Genomic DNA, 13,266 nt, shown 5'->3' on the forward strand with positions numbered 1-13,266 from the left:
TTTATTGAAGTGCTTGTTCATGTTTACATTTAAAATTGTAAATGATTGTATTTTGCTGCTTCAGCACTTGTATCAAAATTAAACCTGCCTTCTTAATATGCATTGGCATATTTTGCCTGAAGCCATGCTGGATACTACCTGTACAAGGATATGGCTGTATCAGTGGATCTACTTCAAGCCAAAGCAGTTTCTATATAGGAATTATGCAACACAGCAATAATCCACACCCTTCTCTGATTCTGTGGTTCATTAATGGTGGTTTTTCTCTTATCTTGCAGCAGGAGTTAGGAGATTCAGAGTGGGTTATTAGGATGTTGCTTTCCCTATCTGTTTTGCAGGCTTTGTGTTCCTCACCATTCAAAAAGACGACAGGCTTAATTGTCACTTTATTCAAACTTCAGTTCCAAATACAGGCAGCAGGTTTTTATTGGCCCCCCTCCACTTTTCCTTATTTGAAACCAGTAATATTTCTGTACCTGTGCCATCTTGTGCTGATAAGTGTCAAGCTTTTAACCATCTTAGTAATGTGTACTTGTTTTCTCAGTGTTCTTCCCTAAAACTTAGGTAACATTTGTAAGACATCCATTTCCAGCTGCTGAATGTGGGTGCTCTTCAGCTGTCCTGTTGCATGCTTTTTTTTTTTCTCCTGTAGTCTACTGTTTCTCACATTCTTCTCTTGCAGTTGCTGTTATCCAAATCTTAGGTTTTATACTTGGTTTCTCTAAAACACTTCTTACTGTTCTTAACTACCTGATCTTTACCCAGCCTTTACTCAATAAGCCTTCATTTAAGCCATCTTGCTATGGAGTGGCATTGTATAACTAAATACATAGGACTAAATATGAGAGTACAGAGATTCATGGAGGGTAGCCACTTCTGACTGGTATGTATACTTCTGAGTTCACTGTGACACTAGCCCATGTAACATAACCTGCTATTACAGTACTGGATCACTTATCCAGCAGTTCTGAAAGTGCACTTGTGAAACTAGTAAGTTTCTGCACCAGATTTGGGAAGATGTGGTGGGACAGCTCACACAACTGATCAAGTATCACATTATCCCAACAGGCATACAGCCTTCTACTTCCTCCTGTTTGCTTCCCATGCACCATGCATTAGTGTACAGGCACTTCAGAAAGGCACCCTGGTGTGCTGACCTCAGAGAGAGACATGAGGACTTTCCCCATAATGTGATCCCATATACACTTTCTTATTTATGTGTATATGCTTGGGGTATTTCCCCTTTAGCCCTGTTTTGTTGATTAGGAGGTCTTCTGTTTGCATAACCCCAGACCCAGTCCACCACTTTCTTACTTGTTAGTCATTTTCTCCTTCCCTGTTGCTGTTAATCTCTCAATCTGATCAATTGCATTTTTGCAATCAGTTTTACAAAAGCACCTAACTAGTTATTTTCATTTCATGAAAGGAGAAACTGAAGGAGATGCAAGTAGTTTAATGGCTAATTTTCAGTAACTCAGTCCTAACTTTGTGATAACAGGGATTGATTAGGTCCTTAGAATTAGTCAGTTTTTACAGTGTATTCCTAAAGGAGACTGGCCATAAAGTTATGTGTTCATAGTACAAAAAGAGACCTGTTCTCAACAAATTGAAGTTTTGAGATGCAGCAAATAGTGTCTTAGCTCAGATAAGCAGCTTGTATTAGTGTATCAGGTAACCTGACACTCAATTTGAGCCCTAACTCAAGCTAGTCAAAGTTCTAACTTCACTGCTGTTTTAACATGTTAACTAACAAGTCAGCTGGTAAGGGTCAAAATAGTTTCTGCAGTGTACCTATAGTAGTCTTTTCTTTCCAGAGGTTAGAAGGCCTGTGTGTTCTGTGATTACTGTACACTGTGTTGGTCTAACAAACTGTGTATTAAAAGCATGTGTTACTTTCACTTAGAATTTTGCCTATGCCTTGGAGAGTTGTGTTACCAGTTTTTAATGACCTCTAAATCTCACAACTCTTCCTTTAACTATTCTTCATAATGCAGTGCTGTTATTATAAATAACAAGCTCTATCTGAGAGCCTAGCAATTTTATAACCTTGGGACTGTATGTCAAATATAGCGTGAGAGCTTTAGAGGGTCACTAAACCAAACTATTATCCCTAAATACTTCTATTGAATCTGGCTTCCTGGAAAAGGGGAGATACCATCTGTCCTCTTCAAACTATTCACTACTTGACCTTTTGAGGAATCACAGAGAATCTTCCAGTTATGAGCAATACTCAGTCCATATGTAAAGTTGTGTCACCTCAAAACCATGTAACCTTACTGCCTCTGTGCATGTTCCAGTGATCCAAGCTCAGAGCATCAGGAGAAAACAAGGAAAGTAAGGTACAAAATAGTTATGAGAAACAGAAAAATGAGAAAATATCCTACTAGCTGATTTCTTTTTAAAATGTATTATTAATAATACATTATATTATATAATGTAATATATAATGCAAAATGTCATATTTTAAAAATATAAATGCATTTCACAGTAGTGCATAATCAAGCAGGAGACAACACTAGAAAAAAAGAAAACCAGTATTGACAGAGTACTGGTGGCTGAATCCCACCCTGGAGGGAATGACTTTCTCAAAAGGAACAATGTTTACCGACTTCATTTCTAATAAGCTCTTTGCTTCCCTGCTAAGAACCAACATTGAGACCATTATTTCAATACCAGTATGTGTAAATATAAGCATTGTACACACAATCCTCCTCCCATCCACTTTTCAGAAAAATCACTACGCATCTGGACTGTAATTTTGAAACAATTTGTCAATCAACATGTAAAACAGCTTCTGTTCTTTAATCTGTCTGAGATAGCTTGAATGGGGGCCAGTAATCAAGAACTGGAAAGTGCTATTAACTGAAACAGATATTCTCTACATAAAATTTCAGGCTAGATTCTTATAAGAATTGAGATGCTTAAGTTTACATCTGAAACAGAGTCCCCACAACACCTTCTCAGTTCTGTTTCACACCAAACAGAAGGGCAGAGTTTCAACCATCAAGATTTCCTTGGTGTCTTTGTATCTGCCGTTTAGTCAAGTCCTCAGATTTTGTGTTAAGAAGCTCTGAACAGTGCTGAAAATCCAGGCAGCTCTGATATCCTGATAATGCTCTAGCAACTGAGCAGCTAGGTAAGAAGAGCTACAGGATAGCTTTCTTTCCTACAAAACATAGATGCGTAAGGTGTTTAAGTTCAGAATGGGAGTGTGATCTGAGCTACCCCAGTGCATGCTTTTTGGGTCAGACAACCTATGGCTCAGCTTGCTGGCTCTTGGGGGTTCCATTCTTAGGCATCCAACTCTCACCTTGCAAACAGCTTAAGTGTAATTAAGATTTGTGAATTTTGCTGTTGCAAGGACTGGAAAAGTGTTGCAATGTTAAACATCAGAGCATCTACTCTCCTTATTAGGTGTTTAAGGATCCAGTCCACGAACTTGTTGCTGACCTTTACACGCTTTTTGATTAAAGCTATTGTCCAACTGTGGAAATAAAAGATTTAACCTGCTTATCCATGCCAAATGAACTCAAGTGAATACCGATTCCAGTATCTGTCTAGCTTTCTGCATAAAGAAAAATGAACACTTCAGCTGATGTGCGACTTGCTTATTAAGTCTTACCATAAGAGGTTAAGGAATGAGTAACTAAAGAAACAGAATCCCTTACTGCTGTATTTGGGCATACAGATTGGCAGTGCACCAGTGCCAACTTCTCTTGTTTTGGTAGCTGTTGTGCAGAAGCATGCTTTCCCTTAAATACGGTACAAGAAGCATCTGTAGATAACTGCAGAACAGGCTAATCACAAAAGTGGAGTTTGTTAAGAGTGAACATAAAGCTAAACTGCTACTGGCACTTCTCATTATAAAAATCTTCCATGATGGGTAATTAACACGTCAACCCAGCAATCCTGATTATTATGACAGTTTTAGGTTATGTGAGCACTAGATGGGGCTGTTGCTCCACATAATTTTTATTGAAAAATTCTTACACACCCCTGTGACAGGAAGCCAATATATTTTAATGTGGGCTGATTTCTGTTGCAAGTCTAAAGCACCTAGCTGGGTTGAAGTTTAATAGATAAGTAAGATGCATGGAAACAAAACACACAGTCCCCACAAGCTGATTCTCAATGTAACACCCCACCCCCCAAATAAGCCCAGATTATTTTTAGGAAAGAATAAAGAAAAGTATAAAGATAAAAGATAAAAGAAAAAGAAAAGTATAATCATCTTGCCATATAGTATTTCAAGGAATATATACTGCTACCCTGGTGCATCCCCCTGATTCTTCTCTAGTTGATGTTATATAGCTGAGAAGGAAAGCCTGGAGAGAAAGAGACAGACCCAGTCTACTCAGCCAGCCAGAGCATCTAGGCAAAGCACATGCTGTAGTCCCAACTGCAGACTTTGGTTCTTTCTTCCCAACCTGTGTCACTGCTGCTCATCACAGTTAAGCGTTAACATTCTTCATGTGGTTGCTAGAGTGAGACCTTTCAGGAGTAAGAAAAAGAGTGGCACAGACAAAAAATTTTTGCGGGTATCCCCAACACTGCTTCTCTGAACTCATTCTGTTCCTTCATAGAGGGTGTACCTAGAACATCAGTTTCAGTACCTGTCCTAGAGGATAAATTGGTGGCCTATGGTTAGTAGCCTACTGCTTATCTGCTTCTTGATGAGGAGGAAATTTAAGGTACCCTTCTGCCTCAGTGGTTACACAGAAAAAAGACTGTTTTCCAAAATTTGGAAAGGAAGAGTTGTAAAGTACTGAGACTTGAAGACCGAAAAAAATGTTACCAGATACCTCCCTTCCGTGCAATTACATTCTCTAATTTGCGGCCTTTCACTATGGAGAAACACTATTCTGAAAGATTAATTCAATGTAACCTTCCAGTCACAGGAAATTGGATTCAACTTAACATAATAAAAGTTCAGAGGAGGCCTACAGATGTAACTTCACTGAATATCACAAAGGAGTCCTTAATACATTAAAAGACATTTTCAGAAGTATTGTTTTCAAGCAGCATTCTCTATTCTCAACAGGACTGCTGGATGCAAAGAAAATCTTTTTTTTGTAACACTGGCCACTTCATTTAAATCCCCAAATAGAAACTGAGCTACTCTGAAAATCTGTAGCCAATGTTGAGTACTTAGCACTTAATGGTCAAAGGTCACACAAAATCACACAATTTAGTACATCCCTACACAAGTTGCTGAAGACAATGCTTCTTTAAAGGCATTTAGTTTTTAATACTGAATTATCAAGAATGAAGACAAAGTAGTGTTGTGAAAAGGTACCAAAGTGACAATATGCCATTAAAATCCTCCGGCGAATAATCAAACTGCTAGTTTCCTCATGCTGCTCTACCATTATGCCCTAACTCTGCCAGGAATGAAGACCCACCTGCTAGTAGGAAAGTCAAAGGTAGAGGTCAAAATTAATGTTGGAACTGTGTCTCTGGAAACACTTGGTAGCATTGCAAACAAAACCGGTGAAATTAGTTACTTGTTTCTCACTTCATAAAATAAAAAACACCTTTTTCCTGTGAATTGAGAACAACTAGTCTCAAGAAAGTACTTAATCTAACAATTAAGCAAACTTTTGACAGATCATTTAGATGTGATTTAAATCATGAAAGGTGCTTACTAGAAATCAGCTTGTTAAAGAGACTGATTTTAATGAAAGGGGACTTCCCTCTCCTCAAAACTTAGTAGACTTCCATCTCAGAACACTCAGTTATGCCGTACCTGCAGGCCACAAGGTGATGCTCTTAATCCATATCTTGACAAAAGTCACTACTTTTCTTCCTCTTGCAGTACTCCCTGCACAGTAGGAGCATACTGAGAAAATCGTTTAAGAATAGAGTTAGCTTGGTTTCTGCAGCAGTACCACAGACTACATTGCTGTGGTTTCAGTGGTGATAGTATTGTAGTGGTGATTGTACTGTACAGTCTGTGATTGTAAACAATCTAGATGCATTATCTTCAAAGTAAGATGGAGCAATCTTTCTGGGAAAAACAATCCAAAGAAATGGTTAAAATCCAAGAAAACAAATGAAACAGCTATAAATGTTATCTAAATAATCAAATTCTGTAACTGAGCATCTAGTTGGCAATCCCCAATCAAAGTAACCCAGCTGTTTTTCATTTGGAAAAAGAATTGTTCTTCGGTTTTTCTTGAAAGGCACATGCTGGTGTAATACAATTGCAATGGTCCGCTGCACCAAAAAAATCTTACATTGGTACAGGGGACAAAGAATTCCATGTACACATATATACTACAAAGCGAGTGCAGTCTTTCAGGAACAACAACACAGAATACATGTAAGTTGTGTATGCACAAATGCTCCAAGGACTACTAACGAGCATCATAAAAATAGACACATCATTACCTTTCAGTTTCAACAACGTATATATGTCTACTCATCAAAATACAACCACAGATACAGCCATATATGCAGTTCTCAAACAGATGAAAGTCAATCCATTTTTCCATGGTGTTTGTGAATCCTTCAGGACCAGAAAACAAAAAAAATGGAATGATTTTCCAAGGGATGTAATTCTGCCACCAACATGATTGAAGCCAATTTATTCATTTTTTTGCTCTTCACCTTTAGATTCCCTTAGCACCTCTTGCCATTTCTTCTCCATCTCTTCTTTGCAATTCAGGAAGGCATCTTCCAGTCGCCTCATGGAGTTGGCCAGGTCTGGGTTTGTACGCATTACTACCATGTCATAAGCCATCCAGGTTGCCTGCACTACAAAAAAACCAACAGATACTACCAAGCCAGCAATGTTACCATAAAAAAAAAGCAATGGCAGATTCAATAAAAGTTAAAAGGACATTAATGATAATCAGTTCAAATCTATGTCTGAGCAGGCCTGCAATACAATAACTAGTAGACACTGCCCACAATAATATTCAAGATTAAAAAAATGGACATCTATTATTACTTTTTTATAAATGTCTCAAAATGCTTCAGAGTGAAATATATTTATTACTTATATAAATTGGAAACAAGAGACAGACACTGTTACAAAAATTGACAAACAGGCAATCAAAAAGAAGGGTAAAACAGACTTTTAAAATAAATTAACAGAATCAAAGAATTCTCTTTCAAGACCTGTAACAGTCAGGAGACCAGTGTTAGGTAAGGAAAGGAAAACCAGAAGGCCACAGCAAGGTGATAGATGGTTTAAAGAACAAGCTAAATCATGAGATAGAATCTGAAAAAATTAGTACCTGACAAAGCAGAGCAAGTAATTTTTGCAATTATTTCGTATTTTCCTCTTTTGTTCTACCATAAATTGACATAAAATCTGACTTAAATTGAGTAGTTTTCTCAAATGCACTCCTAAATTGTACTTGATTACACAGTTTAATTATTAATTTTGGTCTATTCTTGGTAGTTGCACACAATTTCTGAGAGAACTGTTGCAGCTCTCCATACATAAAGGACTAAGGGTAAATTTGCAGGGGAGCCTTTATTCTAGTTGAATAATTAAACATGTCATGCACTGACCTGAAAATGCATTCCACCATTTTTCCAAAGTAAATCTCATTTTATACACTACATTTTAATCACTGTAAATTAAATGCCTTAATGTTATTTCTGTTCTCAGACACCACTCTGAAGTGAGCATCCTGTTAATTTTCAATTCTGAGCCACTTAAAACTTCTAGATTACTTGTACACTTTCCCTCACTTGAGAACATTAAGATATTAATTGATTGCAATATTTTCTATTTACATTTCTGTCACACAGGGATGTTTACAATAATAAATATACCTAATAAAGCTCCAATGTCTTTACCCTCCAGTAGACAAATCCATATTATTTTCAGTAAAAAGCAATACCTGATAGTTTTTCCATTTCCTCCAGAAGTTTTTCTAAGTCCCTGTTCAGGTCCTCCACCATCTTTACCATGTTATCATAGTTTCTTTCCTGAGGTTCTGATTTGGCCATCTACAAGGAAAACAAGAATTTCATACTTGTATTTTCCATTGAAGTGAGTTGATTTTCACAGTTGAGGGAAAGTAACGTTCTGATAAATTTTAATACAACATACTGAATTTCTAAATTTACATGTGAATTCATTAAAATTGTTTAGGAGTAAATAAATAAAACTGGGCCCCAACTGCTGCAATTAGTTTCAGAACCCTCATATTAACCAAAACTGTGACATACACCTTTGCTTTTAAATTCCTTTTCTGAAAACTACCAGTAGATGTAATGAGACCACAAAGGAGAGGGAATACTTTCACTCTAGTAAATATACATGATAGACATCATGTAGTAGAACTAGTGTTTGTCTTTTTTTAAAAATAATTTCTTGCACTCAATTATGGGGTCCATTTGCTAGCTCTTGTTGTAGATAAATGCTATAAAAAGGGAGGCAATCTTTTATATTGGATTTAAAGCATTTTAAAGGAATGTCAAGACTTATCAAGATGCTTGCTGTTAAAAGGTCTAATCACACAACCAATTCCATTAGATAAGTGCAAACTCACAAACCCTTCACTGCAAAGACCTTAAAAAAAACCAACCCCCTCCCTTGTTGTACCATATTATGGGCACGGTTTCACCTTCCGCCAGGACTGAATTACCCCAAAGGCACCGAGGACTACTGGACATCAGCTCTGGGGCAGGAGGCTTGCTCAACACCCTTTACTCAATCATGCTCCCCTGCGATGCACTGACAGAAGAGGACAGCTGGCACTGGGTGATCTCTGCACCTCATCCTGAGTCCAAAAGGCATGCGGGGGAGCAACCTTCAGGTGCTGCCTAGCACCCATCCATCTGAGACCTCAGCCTCCGACTGGTTTCCTCCCTCCCACCCTCCTAACAGGAAGGACCTTTTTTTTCCCTGCTTCCACCAGCATCTCTGCCTCCCTCTCCAGCCCTGCCACAACCTCCGCACCCCCACCAAACCCCGCTCCCATCCGCCGGGCGGGGGTACTTCGTAGCCCACTCGCAACGCCTGCGAGCGCCTCACCCTCCCCGTTTCCCGCCAAAGCCAACTGTTTCATCCGCCCCACCCCAATCCGCCGTACTCGAGGCGCCCGCGCGCACGCCTACCGCCCCTCCCCCGCCTCACGTGACTGCTGCGGCCGGGCGCGAGACAAACAGGGATGATAACAGGAGCGGCCGGGAACGGCACACTCAGAAATGTTCCCTCGTAACCGTCCTCCGATGTCACTGCTCTGCCCCCAAACTCACATACTCGGTTAATTCTGTGTTTCACCAAAATGAGCATTTCGGTAACGAGTAGGCGGCCGAGGAGAGAGAACGGGAAAGATACCCTGTTTGGAGGCGGGGACGGCACTGGCGGGGTTTGCCCCGGGAGCCGTGGCCGGCGAGGAGTCACGTTACGGCCCGGGCCCAGAAGCAGTGAAGCGCCAGCACACTGGAGACCGCCCGGGCGGGCCCGTGCCGGCAGCACCCCAGCCCCGGCGCAGGGACCCGCAGTCACAGCCGGGGCAGGCCCACTTTTCTCCCGCCCGGGGGTGCAGGGGCTGCCGTTAATCTGGCCTCTCACCTAGCCTGGCTCCTTCCGTGGTTTTCTGGCAGATCGCATTTTCTACTTCCTCGATAGTATCTCATCACTTTGCCTACGACATAAAATAATTAGCTTTTCCCGGAGGCCAGAAAACCAAAGCTTAATGTCCTCTTTCCCTTTTTGCTGTTTATTTCACTGTCCTGAGTCCTACACATCTGATTTCTTGTCTTTTGTTATTACTATAATTTAATTATTCTGATGTTCTACGTGAAGAGCATTAAGTACGTGCATTCTGACAAGAAGCTGGCAGCTGCTTAAGGAATCTACAAGTGCCACTCATTTCTTTATCACTGCTCCAAGTTTCTTTCCTGACTGTGGCTGTTTGACTTGCAACATTTGCAGCAAGGACAACATAAATTGCACTAGAAATTCTGTAATTCTTGTGAAAAATCTAAACCCAAAAGTTAAGTCTCAAGCCCAAAGTCTGAAGTTATGAAAGTCCAGTGCTGGGTGCATCTACTTCTTTTTCTGCAGGGGTTCATCTCTGCTTCTGCATTGTTTTTATCTTTAAAAAATATCAGAGAAGATGATTGCAGTGCTAGTCAAAGAAGGGTGAGAAATTTTCTGATGACTGAGAAACAAGACTGAAAGTTTGTCAAGAGCTGGCTGATTAGGCATTAGATGGTACATAGGAAGCCTAGATCCAAGTCTTTCTCTAAGCTGTTCGTGTCCCAAGTCATGTACCATTCAAGCTGAGTATCCAAACCTTAAACTGTCTGAGCTGTCTTTTGTTTTGCTTTTTCATTTGCAAACACAATCATTGAAAGTCTTGTGGGTTTTTTGCCACAATAAATAGGAAAACGATTGAATAAATGCATATTTTCAAAGTGCATGAAAGTTTTTTATTCATCTCTTGTTATCACCACTCATCTCACTGCCAAACCAGTAGAACAAGTGGCTACTTTGGGGACTGTAATTCATCTTCAAAACAAACAAAATGAAGTATTTATTTTTACAAGTTCCATTAACGTCATGGAATTTATCATGGCACATTGTATTGCTAAAATTTTACAGGCATTCAAAAACAGTTGAGCAAAATCCTTCAAGACATATGAAAAAAGTCATATTTGGGTAAAGAAATCCTTGAGCCACAGATTACTGGCAGATAGTGAAAGTACTAAGGGAAGTATCATTTTATGTTTGTTATGGTCTTTCACTTCCCTAGGCACTCATTGACAGCTATTTGAGGCATAATATTAGGCTAGATGGACCACTGGTTTGATGTAGCACTGTCATTTTAATCTTCTTATGTAACCCTAGCTCCTAAATTGTGTGCCATTAAGCTGTCTTCCAGATGCTGCCTCGTGCTATACATGTGTGTGTTTATATATGATTAGGAGGCTCTTAATTTTAGTGGTGTTGCTGTTCAGTACTGCTATACTAGTCTATGTAAACCTGGGCAGCAAACATTGTGTGTTTATATAATAATTTATTTATTTATCCTAGAATGTGTGTAATTCCAATAGTTTAGCAGCCACCTTGCTACTGCATATTAATAAATGGGCTAAAATACATTTCCAGTGAAATCAGCAGACCGGAACCTGTTTTGTTTCAACATGTTTTGGTTTATTTGCATTTTTTCCTCTAGTATCCTTTAGGAGACAGTGATGTGATAGCGGGTGAATTTCAGATTTTAAAAATAGCATTATTAAATAGAATAGTTCTTAAATGCATTTTTATATAACAATCTGATAGCCCTCAGTAAGATGTACTTTCTAGCTGTTATAAGGTCCCTATGGGCAACCTTTCCAGGGTTGCCCCCTTTGAAGAGCCTCCTTTACTTATTTTTGTGTGAAGCCCTGCAATTTATCCCGTTCTTAGACTGAATGTTTAGGTCACTATAGCTCTGTTCACTCGCTTCTAGTTTTTTTCAGCAAGAGCTGTAGGATTCCCACTGGAAAAATGTGAACAGTGTAAAAATGCAGTGACAGAGCAGGAGCTTCAGAGAAAAGTATATATATTTAACAAAAGGAACATAAAGAAAGGAATGAAGTAAAAATAAGAGAAAAAAATGCACCCACATTGTGTTCAGGATGTTAATTACTAAGGTATGCTCACATGTTTTGAGTAAAAAACAAGAGCATTCAGAAACTCTTCACAAAACTTAAATAAGTGTATGTGTTATGTGCTGCAGCTAACTTACAATCTAACAGTTCATCCGTTAATGCTGGAATTCTGGGAGAGGCTATGGTCAAGCTATCGAGTTATATTGTGGACTGGTGCTGATTCTGGGAGCCCAAAGAACTCTGGCTCTGGGAAGTTATTTCTTTGATGAAGAGAAAAACAACAAACAGAATTTAGCCCAGATGTATGCCATCTAACTTCTGTCACTTGACCAAGACATGTAAATCAGGAGCAAGGTTCCCCTTTATACCTGTCAAGTCAATGTAGGGAGAGAAGATTTTAGTATTTGAATTGAATTCACCCACAAAAGTGCCTATGACCTTGTATTAACCATACAGAGAACCTAGGGCAACTTAGCTTTTTAGCTATGTAGAACGAATCCCAGTCTTTGGGCCTGGAAAATCTGCCAAAGAAACCAAGGGGGGAAACTCTACCATAGCCTACTGAGTTCATTTAACCTAGGGCATCTGACCAACCTTCAGGAGCTTTTCTGAGTGTCTAGTTTGAGTAGGGAGGGCTGATCAGACCAGTGACTGCATAAAAATGTTCAAAGGAAATTTCAATTTAGATTTAAGAAAAGAATTAGGAATAACAAGGTCGAATTTGGCAGGAGGAGGAAAAAACTATTACTGGCAGAGGAACAAAAATATTATTACATATGCCTAAACCTAAATAGAGGAAGTGCTGGCAAATTACTGGACCTTCAACTGGCTGCAGAGGATAGATGCATAATCATTCAGTCATTTCATTTTCTTAAGGAGAAGCTTTGTATTTTTTTCTTTCTTTTCAAGTAATGCTACCCGCCCCCCCCTACCACCACCTTTGTTCTTTTGGAAATTTTAAGTAACAAAACCTGCATGGATAAAGTGAAAACCACACTAGAACTAGCATTTTCAAGAAAAGTCTGAACTTAAATAGGCAGAGGCAGAGCTCTTGTGGAACAATAGTGACTTGGGATAACAATGGGAATGTTTCTTTCACTTTTAGATCACCTATTCTGATTAGTACCCCATACTGGGATGAATGGCTGGCTTGTAGAAACAAAGGAACAGGTACTGAACCTTTCATTTTTTTCTCAGTGGGCTTAGGTTGACCAAAAAATCAGTCACTGTCCATCAGCCATGTTCGTAATCCATGGTTTTAAATTTTACATTGGGATGTGAAATCAAGTCTGAGACCTTACTAACCTCTAAATTACTGCAAGCAATGTGAATACCTCAGTGTCATTTAGGAAGGGGATCCTTTCATCTGAAGTGTGCTTTTTCTAGTCCAGTGGTAGTTCCTCTATGTTTGCTGACTTTCTGGAGGTTGAACTGCAAAATTAGCACATTTGTTAACAGTCATCACATAGGCCACAAGGCTGAATGGATTGTGGTTGAATTGCTGCTCGGTCTCAGATGCACGCTATTGAAGCTACTGAGTGTGTGTGGTTTGCATGGTTGCTACATGTGCTGCAGCTGCTCTGGAGATAAAGAGTACATTTGAGTTAATAAGACTTACTGCCAGTCCACTACTGTTCAATCGACCTAATCATACTTGCTTAAGCAAAAAAAACAGATGGAAGGAAGCATTTCAACAGGCAG

General features: G+C 39.3%; 1 protein-coding gene across 1 annotated transcript; it reads right to left on the bottom strand.

Moving 5' to 3' along the window:
• Window positions 1–6,572: 6,572 nt before the first annotated feature.
• SYCE3 (synaptonemal complex central element protein 3) lies at window positions 6,573–9,081 on the bottom strand. Its single transcript, XM_064517927.1, has 3 exons — window positions 9,039–9,081; window positions 7,857–7,965; window positions 6,573–6,756 (listed from the first exon to the last, which is right to left on the bottom strand). The coding sequence occupies exons 2-3, from the start codon at window positions 7,963–7,965 to the stop codon at window positions 6,587–6,589; spliced, it is 279 nt and encodes a 92-aa protein (XP_064373997.1). The 5' UTR covers window positions 9,039–9,081; the 3' UTR covers window positions 6,573–6,586.
• Between the last annotated feature and the right edge of the window lie 4,185 nt (window positions 9,082–13,266).

Source organism: Dromaius novaehollandiae, chromosome 1 (assembly GCF_036370855.1).
Source record: "Dromaius novaehollandiae isolate bDroNov1 chromosome 1, bDroNov1.hap1, whole genome shotgun sequence".
NCBI lineage: Eukaryota > Metazoa > Chordata > Aves > Casuariiformes > Dromaiidae > Dromaius > Dromaius novaehollandiae.